This window comes from Cynocephalus volans, chromosome 7, assembly GCF_027409185.1.
Source record: "Cynocephalus volans isolate mCynVol1 chromosome 7, mCynVol1.pri, whole genome shotgun sequence".
Classification (NCBI taxonomy): Eukaryota; Metazoa; Chordata; class Mammalia; order Dermoptera; family Cynocephalidae; genus Cynocephalus; species Cynocephalus volans.
This window is the reverse complement of record NC_084466.1, coordinates 133,117,802-133,140,995: the sequence shown is the minus strand read 5'-3', so window position 1 is coordinate 133,140,995 and position 23,194 is coordinate 133,117,802. Positions and strand designations below refer to the sequence as shown.

Here is a 23,194-nt window from a genome sequence, read left to right as displayed (position 1 = left end):
CGGCCCAGCCCGACCTGGGCTGGGGAGCCCGCGCCGCCGAGAGCGCGAGCGCGAGGCAGAGGGGGGCGAGCGGCGGCGGCCGCGGCGGGGAGGGCGACGGGAGCGCACAGACACGCACACGCGCACACACGGACACACACTCCGGGGACGCACACCCGCGCGCACACACGCAGAGGCAGCTCGCCTTCCTGCCTGGCTTCCTTCCTGTCTGCTCCGCGCCTGACAGGCTCCTTGCTGCAGCCGGGGGCCGTCCGCACCGAGACGAGGCCGGGTAGGGCCGGCGGTGAGGGCGGCGGGGGCCGCAGGCGGCGGCGGCGGCTCATGCCCGGCCTGTCCCCACGAGGGGCGGGCTCCGTGATTCGGCTGGGCCCCCAGCGGCGGGCGATGTGAAGATGTCAGTGGGCTGTGCCTGTCCTGGTGAGTGGGGCGCGCGGCCCCCTGGCCCCTCCCTCCTTAACCTTGCCTGCGGACCCCCCACCCCTTGTTTGGCGAGAACTTGTGCGGGGGGCGTCAATGGCATGGGGGAGGTCGGGGGCTGTAAGGAGTATGCGGGGCCTCAGTCCGGGGGAGGGTTTTCCCCATCTGTGTAAATGCGCAGCAGCCCTGAGACAGGGGGAGGGTTCGCTGGGTGTAGCTTATGTGTATGTTTTTTGGGGGGAAGGCTAATTGGGGAGGGGCTTGGGGGGCTAAAATTCTCAGAATTCCAGGGTATTAGCCAATCAGAAGTGACTCTGGACTTTTGACACCCCCCCCCTCAGGTCATAATAGAGTTGTGATTGGCTGTTTGGGGTTGCCCCCCCTTCCCTGCTGCCTATTGCTTCTTACAAATCTTGTGACACCCCCCCCTCAGGCTGTTTCTGAGCACCCTGTTAAGGGGGAGGGATTGGTTGGGGCCCATCTTGCCCCCCTGCAACTTTTCCTGCCTGTTGCCAGGGAAGGCTGGCCTTCCTGAGGGACAGAAGTTACTCCTAGGGGTGCCAGATAATTGGGCCCTTGGGTCTGGCATCTCTGCCCTAGTGGGAGGGGGAATCGGGTAGCCCCAGGAAGGCTGGGAAATAGAGTGATTTGTGGACAGTAGAGTTGGGGGAGCAGCGCTTGACCCCTAAGTGAGAACTTGAGAGAGGACCCAGGCTCAGATCCCTGCCTCCCCAATACATTTATTAACTCTTCCCAGAGACAGCCTGGGTCTGAGTTTTTTCCTGGATAGGAAGCAGACTCTACCTCACAGTGACTAGAGAGGTAGTCTACAGAGGGCCTCAGAACCTTGTCTATTCCCATCCTCAGGACTCTGGGTACTGCAGTTGGCCCTCCTACCCCAAGCTGGAGTCAGCTTTCTCCTGGAAGTCAGTGTCCCTGAATCTAGCCTGGTTTGGACCCATTGCCCCTCCAGATGCCCTGTTTTCTGGGAGGCCCATACTGCACAACTCCACCTACCCCCCACCCCCAAATACACACACCAAATCCCCAAGGGAAGCTGCCAGTGCGGAAGCTTCCTCGAGAATCATGTGACCTAGGCCAAGCTGGGCTGGGCTGGGTACACACTTCAAGTGCCTGCTGAGGCTGACGTCTAAGAGGCATGGGGCCCAGAGAGAGGGCTAGGAGAGCCTGAGGATCCTGGAATATCCGGGTGTGGGAACCCCTGGCTCCTGCTGCAGAGGGTGGGAGAGAGAAAAGAAAGAGCTTGCCAAGCTGGAATCCTGCCTGGCCCCATCATCCCTCCTACCAGCTTGGTGTGCATGTTTGTGTGTGTATTTTCTCCTTTATGATTGCCCCATGCTGGGTACCCCGTTTAGATCCACTCACACTCTGAGTCCGCCCTGACCCTCCATTACCACATGAGCAGAGCAGAAACTGAGGTTCTGAACAAGCTAGAAGGCTGAGTCTTAAATTTTGATTCTTAGTTCCTACAAATAGTGGGTATGAGGTGTTTATGGAGGGGTTGTCAGGCTGGAGGTGGATGGGAGGTTGGCCCTGAAGTTGGGGCAGTATGCCTGAGTACAGTGTGAGGAGAAAGTATGCCCCTCAGTCTTTCTGGGAAGCAGCATGGGAACAGAAAAAGGACTTATGCCTAGGGGTGTGGGGGGCTGGGGCAGGAAACAACATCAGTCAGCGCCCCACATGGCATGTTTCTTTTGTGTGTTTGGTGGCCTGGCTGAGAGAAAGGGGGCACAAGATGGCTGAGAATGGAGAATATTTTTCCTGATTGTGAAGAAGTCTTATGGACTGATAATACAAAGGATGGATGGAGGTTAGACTTCAAGGAGAACCACATGTGGAAGGGCTTGAGAGTGGCCTGGAGGTAGGGAATGGTAGCAGTTGGGGTGAGAGAGGAACAGGCTTGCATGGGTGGGTGGGAGCACATGCTTAAACACAAGGGCATCGCAATGGCAGCATGTAGCAGTCCAGGCCGAAGTTCTCCCACCCCAGCCCGCGCCCTCCTTGAGCTGCCCTAGGGTGAGGGCTGAAGGGCCCTGGCAGGTCGCCTGCTACCTAGCCTGCCTGCCTGCCTGCCTGCCTGCCTGCCTTGCCTGCCTTGCCTGCCTGCCTGAGTCTCTCCTTTGTGCTCTGCTGTCTCCGGGCTCCTCCTCCTCCCCCAGCCCGGCAGAGACAGCACATGCCCCACACATGTGACTGAGGGAAGCCAGAGCACACACAGATCCACACACATGCACATGCAGATACACCACAAGATACACATATACACGCATACCCAGCTCCCATAGTGCTCCTGGGGTGGAGAGCAGCTTCTGGGACCAAAATGGCCAGGGGCAGGGAGAACTTCTGCTAAAGGGTATCACCCTAGGCAGGATGTTGAGGGGGCCAGGGCCTGTCTGGGGCAGCATGTGGCTCAGAAGGGTTAAGGCAGGGAGTAGGAGGGGGAGGGGAAGAAGCAGCAGTGGTGGCGGCTGGGAGCCAGGAGAGGAGGATGGCAGAGCGCCAGGCCAACGGGAGGCCGGGCACAGACAAAGGAAGGGGGGCAGGCACACTGGAGGCCTGGGTCAGGGAACCCTGGGGGCCCAGGCAGGGGGCAATGCTGGTACCTCATCCTGTGTGCTGGGGCCACTGCTGTCCTTTGAGTCCCCACCTCCAGGAGTACTTTGGTTTTCTCTCCCTCATCACCTTTGTCATTCTTTGCTGCCCTCCACTACCACCAATATTAGGGTTTTTGATTCAGACTTGCTTTCTTTTACCTGGACCTCTCCTGCCCATGTGCAAGTGGGGGAATTGTGTCAGAGTGGAGAGGAGCAGACTTGTTATAGAAGGAAAATAGGGGAGGGCCTGTTTTAAATGAACTGCCAGAGTCTTGACACATGTTGGTGTTTAGGGGCCCCTCTTCCTCAGAGTGAGACAGGAGGGTCCTTGTAGTCCCCCCTGTCTGAGGAGGCTGGGTGGGGTTCCGAGCTCTGGGCTGGGGGCAGAGACAGAAAACATACCCCTCCCCCTCCCCACAGTCACTTGAGGCCTGGAGGGGGAAGGGAGTAGGAATGGCTGCAGGGCTCCAGGGCTGGGCTTGTAACTAGTTGGGGTTAGAAGCCCAGGGTTCCACTGTCGGCCGTCCTCTCTCAATGTGATCTATTCAAGTTAGGATATTTGGCCCTGTGTACTGTGTACTGTAAGAATCTCTTGAGGTACTGCCTGTGAATGCGCTTTGGAAAGTTTAAAGGCAAGAAACAAATGACAGGAATTGTCCTGTCGGTGGGGGAGGAGTGTGGCTGTCCCAGAGTTAGGTTGTAAATTTGGGAGTCGGTGGGAACATCTTAAATCCTGGTGGTAGCCTGTATATGTTGCAAGGTCTGGCTGAATGTCTATGTTAGTGAAAGCTGGGGTGTATCATCTGGCCGGGCTGTGATGAGGAAGGTGTGATGTTTCAGGGAGGGTGTCTTATGGGTTAAGTCCCTGTTTAACAAAAGGCCAGGGTGTGTATGTGTTAGTCTGTCACAGGTTTAGGGGGTATAACACAGTTTTGGTGTGTGTTTTGGGATCAGGGTGCATGTATGTCATAGGTCCCAATGTGTATGGAAGTCAAGGTGTGACACAGACTCTGTGTGTGTGTATACAGGGTTCAGGTATATTTAGGGTTTGAAATTCATCACCAGGTGAAGTGTATATCAGGTACTGATATATGTGAAAGTGAGATATGTTATTTATGTGTGGAGGATGTCCACAGAGCCAGGTACAATATTATTGCACAGTCAACCAGTGTGTACATCATGAGAAGTGCTGTCTTTGCGGTTTATATGTGAATATAGTTGGCGGGGGGAGGGCAGGGAGTAGAGGAGCAGACACTCAAATTGTAAAGAAGTAGGAATTAGGAAGTTCTCTTAACCGTACCCTTTGTGCGTGTGCGCGCGCGTGCGTGTGTGTGTGTGTGTGTGTGTGTGTGTGTGTGTGTGTGTGTGTGTGTGCTTTTCCTTACTATACCCAAGTTTCATAAATACCCCCTCCCTTGTGATGGCCATGTTGGATTGGAGAACAGGCCCTACCCACTAACCACATACCTTTATTTCCTGGGGTGGTGGGGAGGGTTACACAGCAGACTGGGCTCCTTCTGGGGACCCCTGGATGGGCAGTTTGCCTTCCCTAGCTCTGACAACGCCCCTTTCCTTTACTCACGTGTTTCAGTAGTGGTGGTGGGGAAGGGGGCTTCCTGTTAGGGAGGATCTTAGTCAGGGCTTGGAACTTAGCTGGGTTGGGGGCAGGGAAGCTTGGAGTGTCCTCCTCTCTCCAATCAATGTTTACAGGCTGAAGTCAGAATGTGTCTCTGTCAAAAATAACCCCCTGGAGCCTCCCCCAGCTGCTCTGGGATTTCACCCGGGGAGCCCAGGGTGGCGGTCCAGGCCAGCCTTCAACCTGAGAGATCACTGGGGAGAGGAAGAGAGATTTGGGGGAGGTTTGGAAGGCGATTAGAAGGTATTGGGAGTCTGCAGAGAGGAGGGCACCGTCCTCTGTCCCTGCCTGTAGCTTTGGCTCCCCTGCTCACTCCACAGCACCGCGCCCGGAGCTGGGGGTTGGGGGAGCTGCATTTCGTTCCTGGCGCCCACAGGCCTCCCCTCCATCCAGGTCTGTCCCGACCCAGTAGGTTCGGTCCCCGGTCTCTCCCAGTCTCCGTCCCTCTTTTGTTTTTCTCAGCAGTCCCTCCCTCCCTGCCTCGCTCGCTCTTCCGCCTGCCTCTCAGGGAGGGGCGGGGCCGGCGGGGGCAGCTCCACCCTCCGCCCGCCCTGGGGCCTCATTCTGAGAGCGGCTGGGAGAGAGCGAGTGAGGGAGGGAGAGAAAGGGAGAGAGGGAGGGAGGGAGAGAAAGGGAGAGAAGGAGGGGAGCCGGCGGGCGCTGCGTGTGTCTGAGTGTGCGAGTGCGAGTGCGAGTGCGTGTGAGTGCCGGGCCCTTCCTCTCCTGGGGCCCCCAGCACAGGGGCCTGGTGGCCGGGGGAGGGCGGGCGGGCTGCTCGGAGGCAGAGGCAGCGAGAGGCGGCGGCAGGGAGAGCCGAGGAGGAGGAGGAGAGAGGAAAGAGCGGAGCAGCCATTGTTGAGGGAAACCTTGCAAACAAAGAAGGCTCCGGACTCCCTGCGGCCCCCCGCCCCCCAGGCCGGCCCCCTGGCCCCCGGCCCCCAGCCCAGTGGCCGTAATAACTTTCCCCCGTGGCTGTGGCTGCCGCGGGGCGGGCCGAGGCTGTGCGTGCGAGTCTTTGTGCGGCCGGTGGAGTGGAGCTCCCAGCCAGGCCTGCCTGTCCCGCTCGGGACATGAGCGGCTGAAGTTGACCCCCCCTCAGCCCTCACCCCTGCCTGGGCCCCTCTGGGCTTCCAGCCGCTCCCCGCACCTCTCCTGACCCCCTCAGTTCTCCCAGGTAAGTCTGGGCACCCTGCAGGCCTGTTGGGGGTGGGCGGAAGGCCCTCAGTCCGGCCCAGGCCTGGTATGCTGGCTGGGGGAGAGGTGCCCCAGCTCAGAGAGGCCAGGGCTCTCGGGCCTGCTGACTTATGGTCAGCGCCCAAAGGGAGGGGCTCTGCCCTCAGGTCAGGCTGGTTACCATGGAAATGCCCAGCTGGAGGTGCCCCCCCTTAGTCCCAGGATGCAGCTTCCATTCTGAGAAAACTTTACTAGTTCTGGGCTCTTCTCTCCCCCTTCCTAAAGGCTCCCAGATTGCTGGGGGTGGGGGGCGTATGTGTGACTCCAGGGCTGGGTGATACATTCCCTTCACCCCCACCCCCACCTTGCTCCCTCTACCCCTGCTGCTGGGGACAGGCAGCAACAGGGACAGATGGTCTGGGTGATGTCCCTCCCCTTCTCTTCTCACTCCCAAGCCCTTGTGCTGGGGCTCCTGGAAGTTGCTAAGGCTCTGAAGAGATGCTGAATTTGTGTCCATTCATCGGAGGTGTTAATAGAGGCCCCAGAGCTTTGTGCTTTTGCTCCTCAGAACTGTTACCCAGCCCCAGACAATGCTGCCCGTTCTTTAGAGAGGGAAAATGAGGCTCTGAGGCTTGAATTGGAGAGGAACCCAGGTATCCTGCTTCCCTTCTCTTCAGGTTCTTGATCTGACACATTTCTTAAGTAGCCCTGAAACTAAGGGGGCTGGTATAGTTAGGCTTTTGGGGAAAGGATAGTCTAGTTAGGGGATGAGAGCCAAGTTTGAGAAGCTAGACTCATGGGTTTATTGCCCATGCCTGGCCTCTGGTGGGCTGTGTGAGCTTGGGCTTCCTATGTGGGCTTAGTCTACCTTTCTATGGAGTAGGGACTTGGGGGCTGGGTGGGGACTGTCTGTTTCCTGAAATACAGGCACTGTCCAGACTGGCATGTGAAGGCTGTGTGTGCTGTGCTTGGAGCATGTGATGTGGCCTGTAGTAAGAGCTCATGTGTTGGGTGAGGGCCTGTTGAAGGCACCCTGATCCTGCCTGGGGCTACTGGGTTCCAGCCCTTGATAGGCATGTTGGGGCGAGCTGAGGGTGGAAGCCTGCTAGACAAGATGAGGCACAACAGTGTGCAGGCACACACAGGCTCAGACTCTTGGCACCTTCAGGGACTGTGCAGTTTCGGCTCCTCTGGGACCCTCCTTTGGCCCATATTGTGAGGAGGGGGCCCTGGGGAGAAAATTAAATGATACAAGTTGGCACAGGGTCTTCCTTTGTCTCTTCCCCCTAAGGAACAAAATAGACTTTGTACCTAAATTGGGGAGGGGGCTCACATACAGCCAATACAGCTACGCTTCCAAATGCAATCAAGCTTAAGGAATAGTATACGACTGGGGTCAGAACCTTTGGGGCTGTACCTCAGTTTCCCCTCCTATCTGGTGGGGAGGGGGAAAATAGAGTTGCAGGGTACCTGGCTCGTACCCAACTGTGAATTTAACACTTCTTCCAGTCAGAAAATAATATGCCAGGAATTGCATGCTGCTAGATGAGACATGTGCACGTGCACATGTATACACGACAGAGGCCCCTCTCTAGATACCACTTACCTCCTAGACTGAGCCCCCCTGGCTCCTTCCCAGACCTCCTATTTTCCACTTGTAAGTAGATTGGGATCCAGTGGCAGCTCATGTACTTCCCTCTCCCACTGCAAGTCTCAGAAAGGAAAAGGGGTTGAGGCTTTGGGTTTCTGGTTTGGAGACAATACTCTATCCATGGTGGGTGTGGGAGTGGGGGCTGGGCTGATAAGGGAGTGACCGTTGGTGAGGAGCCAGAAGGCCCAACTGGTTATCTGCTGGGCGGCACCTAACAGGCACCCACCCCCCTTTATCTTTCTATCCTCTGCCCTCCTGAGACCCTGGGGGTGGAGGAGGGGCAGAGAGTTAACAAAATCCCCCTTTCTCCTTCCCCATCTTGTTCTCTAGAGGGCAATAAAGGGGTCAGATGGTAAAAATAGTACAGGATATGGGAATCAGAAGATCTGGGCTCGGGCTGGATAACACTAAGGCCATGGGTTCGGATCCCATATAGGGATGGCCGGTTAGCTCACTTGGGAGAGCATGGTGCTGACAACACCAAGTCAAGGGTTAAGATCCCCTTACTGGTCATCTTTTTTTAAAAAAAAAAAAAAAAAAGAAGAAGAAGAAGATCTGGGCTCAAGTCCTCACTCTGCCTGTTATGAGCTTTATGATCTTGGCACACCCCTTTGAGCCCTAAGTTGCCTCATATGTAAAATGGGAATGTTACGGTCAACCCTGCTACCTCACAGGGATTGTGGTGATTGAAACTATGTAGATAGAGGATTTGTCAAAATTAGATTCTAATGTTTGGATATTTATTTATTCTATGACATTGGCATTTCTTCCCATCTTCAATTCCTCTTCTGTCATTTAGGGCTCAGCCAGATGAAAAAATGGGGTCTTGGGTACGGGCTGGGATTAGGGCTGAGTACTCCCAGTTTCTTAGAAAACAAGATTGGAGCCAGATTTAGAAGGAGAGATAGGTACTCCCTAGAGTAGTCCCCTCCCCAAGTCCACCACTCTCTTGTAGTCAGGCCAGGGGGTTCTATAAGACCATTCTTTGTCCACACAATCTAGAAGGCTTCCAGGAGAGCTCCCAAGAGGGGATCAGGGGACTCTCTCCTTTCTCTTCTAGGTTGTTCCTCAAAGTCATTCAAGCTGTACTCGCCGAAGGAGCCCCCGAACGGCAACGCCTTCCCCCCTTTCCATCCCGGCACCATGCTGGATCGGGATGTGGGGTGAGTCTCTTGCCTGCTTCCTAATCCTTCTCAAAATGGGATCCAGCCTGGAAAGGGGTAGGAGTGATCCCTCCCCCCATAATTCCTGTCTTCCACCTCTGTTCTCATAGCCTCTTTCCTTACACAGCCCAACTCCCATGTACCCGCCTACATACTTGGAGCCTGGGATTGGGTAAGTGGAGTCCAGTGGGGAGGAAGGTGCTTCCATTACATGGTGAAGGCAGAAGTAAGGATGGGGTGGGGAGGCTCTGCTCCTACTGACTCTCCTTCACTTCTCCCAGGAGGCACACACCATATGGCAACCAAACTGACTACAGAATATTTGAGCTTAACAAACGGCTTCAGAACTGGACAGAAGTATGGCCAAGGGAAAAGCGGCTGGGCAGGGAGGGCCATCTGGGCACCCCTGTTGGATGTTTTGTGACACATATATACACACACATATACCTCCCTGTACTCCCTAGGAGTGTGACAATCTCTGGTGGGATGCTTTCACAACTGAGTTCTTTGAGGATGATGCTATGTTGACCATCACTTTCTGCTTGGAGGATGGACCAAAGAGATATAGTGAGTGGCCTCTGGGCATCGGGCTCTTGTGTAGTACAAAGGTCTTGAAGTGCCAGGGGATCTATCTTGGTAGGGGAGGCATCTGCCTGGCCCCTTTTGAGGTCCCTCTGTCCTGAAGAGTTTATTCCATCTCTACAGCCATTGGCCGGACCCTGATCCCACGTTACTTCCGCAGCATCTTTGAGGGGGGTGCTACAGAGCTATACTATGTCCTTAAGCACCCCAAGGAGGCATTCCACAGCAACTTTGTGTCTCTCGACTGTGACCAGGGCAGCATGGTGACCCAGCATGGCAAACCCATGTTTACCCAGGTCAGCAACCCAGCTGGATGTGGAACACCAAGGCACTCGGGTTTGATTCCCGTCCTCTCTCCCAGCATGTACTCACAGCCGTTTCCCAGGTTGGCACAATGGGAAATGGCAAAGTAAAAGGGCAGTCATTTATTAAACATTTATTAGGTTTGTACATGACAGTTTTCTGGGCTCCAGGGGTATGCCAGTAAACAAGAGCCTGCCCTCATAGAGCTTGTAGCAGATGTGCATATCACTAGCTATGTTGGGAGAGGACAAGGGGTGTGTGTGTGGGGATGTGTGTGGGTGTGTGTGTGTAAGTGCAAGGGCCAGGGTGCGACTGGTGTATGGGGACAGAGGGATGCTGTCACAGTTATATGCTGGTGGCAGAAGTGTATGTAGTAGGAGAGTTGTGAGCAAACAGGAGAATTGTAACAGGCACACTTTCAGGTATGTGGGGAGAGGGCAGTGTTGTGATAAGTCTGTCCCCAGGTATGTGTGGAGGGCCGGTTGTACCTGGAGTTCATGTTTGATGACATGATGCGGATAAAGACGTGGCACTTCAGCATCCGGCAGCACCGAGAGCTCATCCCCCGAAGCATCCTTGCCATGCATGTGAGTTGTGGGTAGGACCCAAGACACAAGGGTGAAGGCAGGAAGTGGGAAGGGTGGGACAAGGTCTGCCATTTCCTGACTGTGACATGAGACAGAGGGTTAGGGTTTCTTCATCTGAAAAACAGGTTTAGTAGACCCCCTTCTCTCTCAGTAGTGTCATAATGCTCAGGTGATAGAGCGGATGAGCAGGTGCAACCCAGGTGCCAGTATTCTTGTCTTTCTCCTACTCTAGGCCCAGGACCCCCAGATGCTGGATCAGCTCTCTAAAAACATCACTCGGTGTGGGCTGTCCAATTCCACTCTCAACTACCTCCGAGTGAGTCTCTGATCACCCCATTTCTGCCCTTCCCATTTGGTCTTGGCTCCATGTCTCTCTCCTGACGAGCTACTTCCTGGTCTGCCCGCAGCTCTGTGTGATACTTGAGCCCATGCAGGAGCTCATGTCCCGCCACAAGACCTACAGCCTCAGCCCCCGCGACTGCCTCAAGACCTGCCTTTTCCAGAAGTGGCAGCGCATGGTAGCACCCCCCGGTGAGTGCCTTGCACCTGTACCTGCTCTTAGCAGAATCTGACACCACCCCCCAAGGCTGTATCTATATCTCCTTATGAAGTTCCCCTAGCCCTTTATTTGTTCCTGGGTAAGGGTAGTCTCAGATTCCTTAGGAGCTAGAATACAAAACAGGAGGGCCCTCTCCCACCTGAATCTCATTTCTTTGGCACAGCGGAGCCTGCACGGCAGCAGCCCAGCAAACGGCGGAAACGGAAGATGTCAGGGGGCAGCACTATGAGCTCGGGGGGTGGCAACACCAACAACAGCAACAGCAAGAAGAAGAGCCCAGCCAGCACCTTTGCCCTCTCCAGCCAGGTACCTGTAAGCATCTCGGCTTTCTTCTCTCTTCTGGGCTGCCCCACCACTCACCCCTGACCCATATCTGAGCCTAAACTCACTAGCAGATATATAAACAAAGACAGTTTTCCCCATGTACTCTGCCAACATGGGCTGACTTTTAACTGATGAGAGAGTTCTTGTCAGGCACATGCATGATTGTGATCACACAGACTCAGCCATAGGAACATAGGGCATAAAGGAATGGAGACAGCCATGAGAACATACGGATGTACAGGCCAGACAGCCTTGGGGCACACAGACCATTGGAGACATACACAGTCACGCTTATAGAGGGACATGCAAACTTGAATGTTTGCAGATCTACAGTATATACACGTGTACATGCACACATTTCAGTCATGTTTTTTATCTCCCTCTTTCACATGTGGGCAGACGTTTAAGGGTTCCCAGAAATTCTAGGGAGATGGAGTAGGAAGCTAGGGGAGTAGATTGACTTCTTCTCCCAGAATCTAATGGATTTAGGCTAAAGGCTGTGATGCTCTGGGACTTTCAGTGGGAAGGATTCCAGGAGCTGAGGGTGTCAGAGGAGTTGGGATTTTAAATTTGGGTATGAGGAGGGGGTGGGGAAGTGTTGAGATTCCGAGGTGGGTATTGGGGTTCTGGGGGTATCTGCCGCCCTGGGCCGGGCGAGCCCCTGCCCCGATTATGTTTGGGGACCTCCGCCACTCTCAGGATGTGATGGTGGTGGGGGAGCCCACCCTGATGGGCGGGGAGTTCGGGGACGAGGACGAGAGGCTCATCACCCGGCTGGAGAACACCCAATTTGACGCGGCCAACGGCATTGACGACGAGGACAGCTTTAACAACTCCCCTGCACTGGGCGCCAACAGCCCCTGGAACAGCAAGCCTCCGTCCAGCCAAGAAAGCAAATCGGAGAATCCCACATCACAGGCCTCCCAGTAAAGGCCCTGCCACAGCCACCTAGCGCTCTGCCTGCCTGCCCCACCCCTCGCAGCCCCAGGGAGCAGAAGACAGAATGAAGAGACTGAGCATCTAAAATGGGCAGCCTCCATCCACCCACTTCAGGGAGGAACTGGACTCGCTGGGGGCAGGTGCCAAGATTTGCCCCCCAGTGGCCCTGGGCTGGGCCTGGCCTCTGTAGAGCCTTTTGGGGGAAGGGGTTACTCATGTGGATGCCTGTGTGGACCCTGGGCCTCTGAGAAATGTCCTGATCACCCCCCCAGGGCATTTGCCTCCATCCTTACCCCAGACTCTGGGTTCCCCATCCTCCTGACTTTACCCCCCTTCAAGCCTGGGATTGTCTATACCCACAGCCCTTAGGGGCTTGGTTCAGTGCCCCTCCCACTAGGCGGCTGGTAGTAGAGGGGTAAAGCTCTGGGCTCCTTATCCCTTCTGCCATTTATCCCAGCTCCACGTTTTTTTAAAAAATAATATTATTAAAAATGTAAGTTTTAAAAAAATCACTCATGTTCCCCCTCTTCACCCTATTAAAAGTTCAGCCTACCTCCCTACTCCTGGCAGATAGGGGGCTTAGGGCCCAGGTGAGGGTGAGAGTGGGGGTGGGGGGACGCATACCATTTTATACAGTTTGAGAGCTTCAGACCAAGGAGACACTTTTGCCATCTTTCTTCCCTTTTCCTCTGGGGGGATTGCAGTTGGGGAAGACATGCCGTGGGTTAGAGGGGCCACTGATGGCCACATCTTTGTGGCAGCCCCCTTGCTGTTGTCTCTGTCTCCCCATCCTTTGGACTGCTGCCCTCCTAGTGCTTGTGACTCTCTGTCCCAGCCCCACCCCCACCCCCATGGTATGTATATTCTTTACCAGTCCTCCACTAGAGCAGCTGTCTTGGATGGGGGAGGGGAGGCTCCCTCCCTTAGGGAGTATGGAGGGAAGGGAGCAGCTTTGTTTGTTGCTGTATTTTTTGTTTTGTCTCAGTTGGGCAGGTTTGGGATGGGAGAAGAGTTCATCTACTCTCCTCTCCTCCAGAAGCTTCTTCCCCCAACCCCTCAAACTGTATATCTAGTCCTCTCTTGCCCTCCACAGAGGGGAAGGAGACACTGAGGACATTCCAGCTCTAAGCCCACTAGGGAGAAATAGGCCTCTGTGTCCCCAGCTGAGGTCGAGGGTCTTCATCTCCCACTATCCCCTCCCCCTCCTTCACAGAAGGGAGGAGGAGGCAGCCAAGATCCTCAGCTCTGTTTCACAGTTGGACAGGTGCAGGCTCAGGGCCAGGGTGTGGCCAAGAGCAGGGTCCGGAGAGGTGAGGCCCAGCTCTGTGGCTTTGCTGCCTTTTCCTGTGGCCAGTCCCAGGAAGTGTTAGCACCACCTCTCTCCCTACTCTTCCCTCTGGATTCTGGGGTCCCACATACCCTGGCTCCTCTACTCTAGCTGCCACTTTTGGAAGAATATTGTGTCAGGAGCTGAGGGAAGGGTGAGGAAGGTAGATGTCCCACCCCAACTGTAATGCCTTTTTTTTTTTTTTTTTTTTTTGCCATTTGAGTCATGTATGGTACCGGTCAATAAAGAGACTTTTTGGTTTGAGAGTGTCCTGATTGGTCATTGATGCCTAATAATGACTCAGTCCAAGGCAATCTTGTCTCCATCCTTATAGTTCCTAAGACCGGTCATTGGCGAGTATGAATTGGACTCATGAGTTCTTAATTCCCATCTCACATTTCCCCTCACTCTTCTGGATTTGTTCCTCTGAGTCACATTTTTCCTTCACCCCAGACCCTAAAGTTTGTCCCCAGGTGTCTCAGCCTGGCCCCATCTCCCTCAAAAGTTGACTTTCCAGGCCAGCCCGTGGCTCACTTGGGAGAGCGTGGTGCTGACAACACCAAGTCAAGGGTTAAGATCTCCTTACCGGTCATCTTTAAAAAAAAAAAAAAAAGTTGATTTTTTTTGCCCTCACCCCCTTATACTAGCTGTCATGGGGCTGCCAGACAGGTGGCCCTCCTGAGTTAGAATGCCTGGGATAGACAGCCGTGGATTAGGCTGTTGAGGGAGAGGTGGGGGAAGGGGTCCTTGCCTAGGAGAGGGTTTGGGTTGAGGGATCTTGGGGCACTTAGAGTGCCTGGGAGATGACTCCCCATCTTTCATTAGTGAGATTCTACCCCTATTCAGCCCCTGGCCTACCTGAGATCTAAACTAGTCTTCCCTGATGCTCAGGTTCCTGGGTGGGGGCACTGAGAGAGTAGCAAGACTGTTTGTCTCCTTGCTGACTTTGGGTGGGGCCACTGAGGGAGGAGGACACCTAAGCTCTGTTGCTAGGGGGCAGCTTGAAGCTCCATGGGAAAATGGAAGGAGAAATATGCCTCTTGGCTCCTTTCCAAAAGTTACTCTCTCCATGTCCGCTCCTCCCCACCATTAAAGATGATTGGCAAGATTCAGAACCATTGCTGTGAGTTGGAGATGGGGTCTCAGCACCCATAAAGCCCACTACCCAGTGTCCCTCATTTTCATCTCAGACAGGAAGCTGAGCCCTCAGACACTCTCCCACTAAGGTCTCTCTGGATCTGAAGTAAAGCCTGATAGACCTGCACCTCTACCCTCAACACCCCAGCTGGCAGAAAGACACAGAAAAGACTGCATGGCCCACTCCACTCCTCCAGTCCACACATTTACCTTGGCCCTGCCCTGTTGCCAGCCCAGCTCTTCCTCACAGCCCCAGGACCTCAAGGACTGCATTTGCACACCCTCCCACCCAACTCCTCCTTGGGACCTGACCTGACTGAAGGACATTTACCAGCCAGCTGCTCCCACCAACTCGCCCTAAGAGAGCCAGGTAACACCTGCAGTGGATCTGTGTCTGGTGCTGGGTGTACATCTGGCCTTCTTGCCTGAGCTTGTGCCAGGGTGTGTATGCATGTGACTGCTGAGCTGGGAGAGGGCCTGCATATATGTGGGGGGGGGGTGTCAGGGAGAGTATACATGTGTGAGTATGTATGTGGGCATGTATATGGATATGTTTATGTCTGTTGGTAAGTTAATTCATTTGTTCAGCTAGTGTTCATTGAGCCCTCCTTAGGTGCCAGGCTCAGTTCTAGGTGCTGGGGATATGATGTTGAACAAGGCAGAGAGGCATGTCTGCTAGGTGTGAGTAGAGTGGGTACATAACAGGATGCACTGTCAAATGAATGACTTGGTAGTGCGACTGTGTTGGCTATGGGGCTGCTGGGGGCAGTGGCTATGTGACTGGGTTCGGCATTTTTAGGTTCATATCCTGTACATGTGTGTTTTTGTGTGGAGGGGAGTGGATTGGTCAGGGAAAGAGGTAGATTGCCAGGCCCAGACCCTTCCCTGCTTGGGGGAAGGGGATGGGCCAGAGAGACAGGGAAACCCACTGTGTAAATTCAGGAAACACAGTGGCCTGTGACTTCCTCTGGAGCCTCAGATCTGGCTCTTCCCCATTTTTCCCCAGTAGCCCCTCTTGGGAAGGTCCCTGGTAAAAGGAATTGATGGGGTTGGGGAAGGGAGAGGACCTCCAAGGCCCTCATGCCCTCTGTTTCCAGGTACAGATATGGGCCCAGTCCCAGGCCCTAGCATGTTGCTGAAGAACTTGTCTCCACCTTACCATGTACCCCAGCCAGGGCCTCTGAACCCACAGAGGCACAGGCTCTGAACCCAACCCCAAACCTCTGTCCCCTCCCCTGGGCCCCCCAGGTCAGCCTGACCCCAGCTCATTCCTCTTGTTTCCTGACCCAGTCCAATCCAGCCTGAGCTCCAGCCCCTTCCCTAGTCTATTCCAGCACAACCCCTCTTTTATACCTTTAGCCCAGTCCAGACTGACTTCTAACCTCTTCTCCAAAGGTAAGACTTTAGCCCACCCAGCCCATCCCAGTTCAATCTGACCTCAAGGCCCGTTCCCTAAGGTGAAAAACTCTAAGCTGCCCTCCCAGGCCTCCCCCATCCCTTCTTCACAAAGTAAGGCCTTATCTTGGGGGTAGGAAGAAGTAGAGGAGAGGGTAAGGGGTTAGGAGTACAGCCTGGATGAAGAAGGGAAGGGTTGGAAAGGCAGGGCAATGAGGGCCGACAAGTGCTGAGGATAGCCCAAGTGAGCTCTGGGCCAGGCTGAAAGGAAGGGAATACATAAAAAGAAGTCTGAGTCAGTGGCCCCCTAGTTCCAGGCTAGACTTAAAAGATGTTGGTTTTGCTCCTGCTGGCCCCAGCTCCACATTACCCTAAATGTTTACAAGGACTGTGACTGTCATCCATGTGGCCACATTCCTATTCTCTCAGGACCCACTGCTGGGAAGCCAGCACAGGAAATGGGTGGGAGACTATATACGCTGCAGTTCTTAGCCTGGGGAGTGGGGGAAGCTGAATGGGAATGGAAGCTGACCCACACCTCCAAGTTTCTTCTCCAACCCCAGGATGGGGCCATTTTCCTACCAACCCCAGGACCCTGTTCCTGAAGTAGCTTCCCTCCCTGCTGCCCCACTTCTATGCCACCAGCTCATCTCCTAAAGGAGGATCTAGAGACAGTCCCTAGAGAGAAGTTCCAGAGGGGGTTAGGGGAGAATTTTTCCCCATGACCCCAACAAGTAAGCCTGCCTGGAGGAAGTAGGCATAATTTCTCTCCTTTTTGGACCTCAGGTACACAGAACTAGATCAATCATAACCTTGGTTCACGACACACTCTCATCGTTGCTCCGTGCACAGTGCATATTTACTTACTTATAATACTGTCATAAGAACTTATCAACATGAAACCTAGGACCTCAGCAGTAACTTAAATCTATGTAGTGCATCCACTTCCCATCCCTCTCCCAAAGTATCCATCATTCTCTTATTTTCCTTTTATATATTTATCTTAAATGTACTCCTAAAAATTCATGGGAATTAAAAAATTTTAGTTATTTTTTACCTTATTATAAGGGAATACTGCTATATGTAATTTTTGGTGGCTTATTATTTTTACTTAATATTGTATTACTAAGATCCATATTGTTACATTTTTTTTTTTTTTTTTTTTTAAAGATGACCGGAAAGGGGATCTCAACCCTTGGCTTGGTGTTGTCAGCACCACGCTCAGCCAGTGAGCGAACCGGCCATCCCTATATAGGATCCGAACCCGTGGCCTTGGTGTTATCAGCACCGCACTCTACCGAGTGAGCCACGGGCCGGCCCCATATTGTTACATATTGTTTACGTTCACTCATTTTAAGGACTGCGTAATATTCCATTTTGTGACTGTAGCACAATTATTCATTCTCCTGTCACTGGACATTGGGTTGTTTTTAGGTTTTTGCTATTGTGAAGAGCACTTCTTGAACAATTTTATTCCAGTCTCCTACTGTACATGTGCAGTTATTCTTGGTTACGTATTTAGGTGTGGTCTCTGTGAACTCATGTTACCACCTCTAAAGCCCAAGTCTGAGTGCTTTTTACTGCGGCAGAAGGTCTAGGTTTTTTTTTTTTTTTTTTTTTTTTTTTAAAAAGATGACCAGTAAGGGGATCTCAACCTTTGGCTTGGTGTTGTCAGCACCATGCTCAGCCATTGAGCTAACCGGCCATCCCTATATAGGATCCGAAGCCGTGGCCTTGGTGTTATCAGCACCACACTCTCCCGAGTGAGCCACGAGCCGGCCCTAGAAGGTCTAGGTTTTGATAATGAGCTAGTGGGCATTTGGAAACAAACAAGTGATTGCTGTTTCTACATTCATCTGCTGAACTTAGCAAAAGCATTAAGCATGAAATAAAGACAGAGATGCATTAAAAGAAAAAGTAGGTTTAACTCAAAATTCAAACATTTATTGAGTACCTCCTGTATAAACTGTATTCAGTCTATGCATTCATTCAGGCATTCAAGCTACATTTAGTGAATATCTACAACATGCTTGGTCAAGGGTTCAGATCCCCATACTGGCCAGCCACCAAAAAAAAGAAGAAAAAAGCTACATTATAAAAATGCCTGGAGCTGGAGACAGAATAGTGAACAAGATAATGTAGCATATACAGTTGGGCAGGGAAACAGATATTAAATAAATGGTCACATATACACATACATAAATATACACACATGCAATTACAATTTATGATTAATCCAATAGTGGGTGATAAACATATAATAGGGTAGGCCTTATTTAAACTGTTGTGTCAAGGAAGCCCTCTGTATTGCTCCATTTCTATTGTTTATAACAAAATACCTGGAACCAGGTAATTTATAAAGGAATAGAATATTGCCCACAGTTTTGGAGGCACAGAAGTCCAAAGGCCAGGGAACACACCTGGTGAAGGCCTTGGTGGTAGTGACAGCAGTACAGGAGGTCTTATATGGCAGAATGGCAGAGCAGAGAGAGAGAGAGAATAACGTCATGTACTTTCCTTTTAAAGCCCTCAGAACCATGCCCACGACCACTAATAAACCATTAAATGGATTAATCCATTCACTATGGCATGATCCTCACAGTCTAACCACCTCTTCAAGGCCCCACCTTTCAACTACCACAATAGGACTTCCCACCCTCTTAACACTGTCACAGTGGGGATTAAGTTTTGGGGGGGCACAATTCAATCTGTAACAGCTTCTCTGAGGAAGTGATGTTACAGCTGAGACTTGAAGGATAAGGAAGATTTAGCTAGGTGAAAGGTATAAGGAAAAGGATTTGGGGTGGAAGAAACATGTCCTGGTGCTGGGAAGTGCTTGGTGAGTTAGAAGATCAGAAGAAAACCAGTGTGTTCTGAGCCTAGTGAGCAAAGGCACATGGTGGCAGGAGGGAGAGGCTGGGGCCGGACTGGACCGTGCTGTGGTGTTGATGATGATAATGACAATGCTAGCAGTTAACATTCATTCTGCACCAGCTACCTCGAGAAGCCTTTTACATCAATTTTCTCATTAAAAGCTGACTACAGCCTGTGATGTAGGTACTATTATCTCCCATTTATTTACTCAAGGGGAAACTAAGGGCCAGAGAGGCCAACCAACTTGCCCAAGGTCACAGAGCCAGCAAGGATTTTGAATTTCATCCAAATATAAAGGCTGTCACTGAAGGATCTAAAGCAGGTCTGTGATTAAGGCCTGGTCCCTGTCCTCCAGAAACGCCCAGAGTAGGGGGAAAGAGACCTGCCCACTTCAGGGAGCAGGATTGGAAACCTGCAAAGTGCTATGGAAGTATAGGGAGAGAATTTTGTTTTTGTTTGTTTGTTTTTTAAGGATGACCGGTAAGGAGATCTTAACCTTTTACTTGGTGTTGTCAGCACCTCGCTCTCCCAACTGGGCTAACCGGCCATCCCTACATAAGGATGCAAACCTGTGGCCTTGGTGTTATCAGCACCACACTCTCCCACATGAGTCACGGGCTGGCCCTAGAATTTTGTTTTGATCAAAGAGATCTGGGAAGGAAGGCTTCTTGCTGACGGTGAAATTGGTTGTGATTGTTGCACAGAGGTGGACCGGTGATTTTGGCAAGGACCAACAGACGTTCTAAGCAGTAGGAATAGCTTTAGGCAAGGTACCGGATGGAGAGAGTCTGGGGAGAAGAGATAGTAGAGCAAGTAAGTGTGGCTGTAGAAGCAATGGGTGCACTTTGGGGTTAGGGGAGGGAAGGAATGGTGGGTAAGTTTGCTGGATAGGAGAGAAGGAAACAGCAAAAGTCTCTTCCACTGTCTTCCTAAATCAGAGGCAGTTTTGTACGACAAGGCTGAGAAGTTTAGACTTAATTTTATAGTGGAAAGCCTCCAAAAGGTTTTGAACAGAGAAGTGACCTAGTTAGATCTGTTTTTTAGCAAGATTAGTTTAGCATGGTATATAGGACTAGAGAAGGGGAACCAGTTAGGAGGCCCTGAGGTCCATGCTGCTAGCAATTTGGAAAACCAAAACCAAACCAAACAAATACTTCCTAACTTATTGTAAAATAAAACAAATGCAAGACTAAAGAATTAAAAGTAAGCAAATAAAATTAGGAGAAAATAAGATTAAATAGTATTTATCAGCCTTCTAGGAGTATGTGTGTGGGTGATAAACTTTCAAGCTTAAATACCATAGAATAAATCAAAAAGAAAAAGTGAATTTCACATTGATTTTTTAAAAAGCAGAAAAAGGAAAAAAATTACCAATTTGACTATATACAAATTTACATCTATGTTGTATGTGTGTATAAATAAAAACTAAATCAAATCCCAATTCAAAACAAAAAAAGCACTACACTGGGAAATATATTTGCAGCAAATATATATATATATTTTTTTAAAAGATGACCAGTAAGGGGATCTTAACCCTTGACTTGGTGTTGTCAGCACCACACTCTCCCAAGTGAGCTAACTGACCATCCCTATATAGGGATCTGAACCCTTGGCCTTGGTGTTATCAGCACCACACTCTCCCGAGTGAGCCACAGGTCGGCCCTTATTTGCAGCAAATATGATAAAGAGTTAAAATCTCTCTATATAATTAATTCATGCAAAATAAGTTTAAAAGGGCTGGCCAGCTTAGTTCACTTGGGAGAGCTTGGTGCTAGTAACACCAAGGTCACAGGTTCAGATCTCTGTACCAGCCAGCCATTAAAAAAATAAAATAAAAAAGGTTCGGGGCCAGCCTGTGGCTCACTCGGGAGAGTGCGGTGCTGATAACACCAAGGCCACGGGTTCGGATCCCATATAGGGATCGCCGGTTAGCTCACCTGGGAGAGTGTGGTGCTGACAACACCAAGCCAAGGGTTAAGATCCCCTTACTGGTCATCTTTCAAAAAAAGAAAAATAAAAAGGCCCCATAATAAATATATAGGTAGAGAACAATTTCAGAGGATGAAGTACTAAGACTAAAACACATGAAAATATGGTAACCATATGAATGCATATTAAAATAATGTGGCTCTTTTTTTGTCTATTAACAAGCAAAGATATTTTTCTTAGTAAATTTGAAAAAATATATAACAGGTTTTTTGAGATATAATTCACAAACCATTCAATTCACCCATTTGAAGTATACAATTCAATGGCTTTTAGTATATTCGGTGTTGTGCAACCAATCACCACAATTGAGTTAAAACATTTTCATCACCCCCAAAACAAAACCGTATCCATTAGCAGTCACTCCACATTTCCCCCACTCTCTTAGCCCTAGGCAATCATTAACCTACTTTATGTCTCTATAAGTTTGACTATTCTACACATTTCATATAAATGGAATCATACAATATATGTCCTTTGAGACTGGCCTCTATCACTTAGCATAATGTTTTCAAGATTCATTTATGTTGTAGCAGGTGCCAGTATTTAATTTCTTTTTATTGCTGAATAATATTCCATTGTATGGCTATACTGCATTTTATTTATCCACTCACCAGTTGATCGACACTTGGGTTATTTACACTTTTTGACTGTTATGAAATATGCTTCTTATGAACATTCGTGTACACACTTTTTTTTTTTTTTGGTCTTTTTCGTGACCGGTAAGGGGATCACAACCCTTGGCTTGGTGTCGTCTGCACCGCGCTCAGCCAGTGAGCCCACCCGCCAGTCCTATACAGGATCCGAACCCGCGGTGGGAGCGTCGCTGCGCTCCCAGCACTGCACTCTCCCGAGTGCGCCACAGGGTGGGCCCCGTGTACACATATTTTTGTGGACATATGTTTTTACTTCTCTGAGGTGCATGCTTAGGAGTGGAATTGCTGGGTCTGTCATGTGGTAACTGTTTAACCTTTTGAGAAACTACCTGTAGTGGATTGGATTATGTCCCCCCAAAAGTCCCTGAACCTTGAATTGTGTCCCCCAAGTTTTATGTATTAGAAACTTAGCCCCCACTGAGACTAAGAGGGTGGGAAATCCTATTATGGTAATTGAAAGGTGGAGCCTTGAAGAGGTGATTGGATTGTAGGACCATGCTGTAGTGAATGGATTAAAAATGGTGGTCAAGGGCATGGTTCTGTGGGCTTTAAAAGAAGAGGAGAGTGTCTCTCTCACACTCTGCTCTGTCTGCTTCCACCATCGTGCAATGTGAGACCCCTGGGTCATTGTCACCACCACCAGATGGACTTTGGACTTCTCAGTCTCAGAAACTTTAACAATAAATTTCATTTTCTTTATAAATCACCCAGTTCAATGTACTTTGTTATAAGCAACAAACACAAACTAATACACTACCACACTGCTTTCCAAAGTGGCTGCACCATTTTATATTCCCATCAGCAATGTATAAAGGCTTTAATTTCTCTATATGCTCGCCAACACTTGTCTACCTTTTTTGATTGCAGCCTTCCTAGAGTGTGTGAAGAGGTATCTCATTGTGGTTTTGATTTGCATTTCCCTGATGATTAATGATATTGAACACCATTTTATGTGCTTTTTGGCCATTTGTATATCTTCTTTGGAGAAATGCTTGTTCAGATCCTTTACCAATTTTTAAATTAGTTTTCTTATTATTGAGTTTTAGAAGTTATTTATATATTCTGGGTGCAAGTCTTTTATCAGATATATGATTTGCAAATATTTTCTCTTATTCTGTGGGTGGTCTTTTCACTTTCTTTTGGGGGGGGGCAGCTGGCCAATATGGGGATCTGAACCCTTGATCCTGGTGTGTTATCAGTACCACTCTCTAAGAGAGTGAGCGAACCGGCTAGCCCTCTTTTCATTTTCTTGATGGAGTCCTTTAAAGCACAAAAGTTTTTAACTTTGATCAAGTCCAAATTATCTACTTTTTCTTTTGTTGCTGTGCTTTTTGTGTACTTAGTAAACTTTGTATTGACGTATAATATACAGAAAAGTGCAGATATTAGAAATGTGCAACTTGACAAATTTTCTCAAACTGAATATACTCTGTAACCAGCACTGAGATCAAGAAGCAGAACTTTACCAGCACCCTAAAAGTCCTCCTCAGGCCCCTTCCCCGTCGCTTTTCCCCTCTAAGGGTAATCATGGTTCTGATTTTTAACACCATTATTGATTTTGCCTGTTTTTTAAGTACAGTACATAAATAGAATCACACTAAAGAGGCAAAGGTTTTCAGTAATCCTACCACATGCTGGGAAGGAGGTGGAAAGACTAAAATCTCATAAACTTCAAGTAAGACAATCTCTCAGAAAAGCAGCTTGTATTAATATGTACAACCTTTGGCCCAGTAATTCCATTTCTTGAAATCACAGCATTACTTATAATCTAGAAAGCTTGGAAATTCTAGAAACAGATGGATTGGAGAATGGCTTGGTAAACTATGGGATATGCTAACAGTGGAATGTTATCAAAACAATGTTTACCAAG

General features: G+C 50.5%; 1 protein-coding gene across 4 annotated transcripts; it reads left to right on the top strand.

Annotated features, from left to right (window-relative positions):
- On the top strand, positions 1 to 13,506 carry LDB1 (LIM domain binding 1). 4 transcript variants are annotated; one of them, XM_063102694.1, is made up of 11 exons: positions 1 to 417; positions 8,553 to 8,655; positions 8,783 to 8,827; positions 8,937 to 9,012; positions 9,120 to 9,222; positions 9,361 to 9,533; positions 10,005 to 10,127; positions 10,360 to 10,443; positions 10,535 to 10,658; positions 10,850 to 10,992; positions 11,710 to 13,506. In XM_063102694.1, exons 1-11 carry the CDS (start codon positions 393 to 395, stop codon positions 11,938 to 11,940), a joined length of 1,230 nt encoding a protein of 409 aa, XP_062958764.1. In that variant the 5' UTR covers positions 1 to 392; the 3' UTR covers positions 11,941 to 13,506. The 4 variants fall into 4 exon arrangements, with proteins under 4 accessions (XP_062958764.1, XP_062958763.1, XP_062958765.1 ...); XM_063102693.1 differs by having other exon boundaries at positions 10,850 to 10,998; positions 11,710 to 13,505; XM_063102695.1 differs by lacking the exon at positions 1 to 417 and adding an exon at positions 2,177 to 2,299 and having other exon boundaries at positions 10,850 to 10,998; positions 11,710 to 13,505.
- The last annotated feature ends 9,688 nt before the right edge of the window (positions 13,507 to 23,194 follow it).

Coding starts and splice junctions, on each gene's coding strand:
- LDB1 (XM_063102693.1), top strand. CDS start 393: ATGTCAGTGGGCTGTGCCTGTCCTG. Junction 418..8,552: donor AGTGGGCTGTGCCTGTCCTG/GTGAGTGGGGCG, acceptor TTTCTCTTCTAG/GTTGTTCCTCAAAGTCATTC. Junction 8,656..8,782: donor ATGCTGGATCGGGATGTGGG/GTGAGTCTCTTG, acceptor TTCCTTACACAG/CCCAACTCCCATGTACCCGC.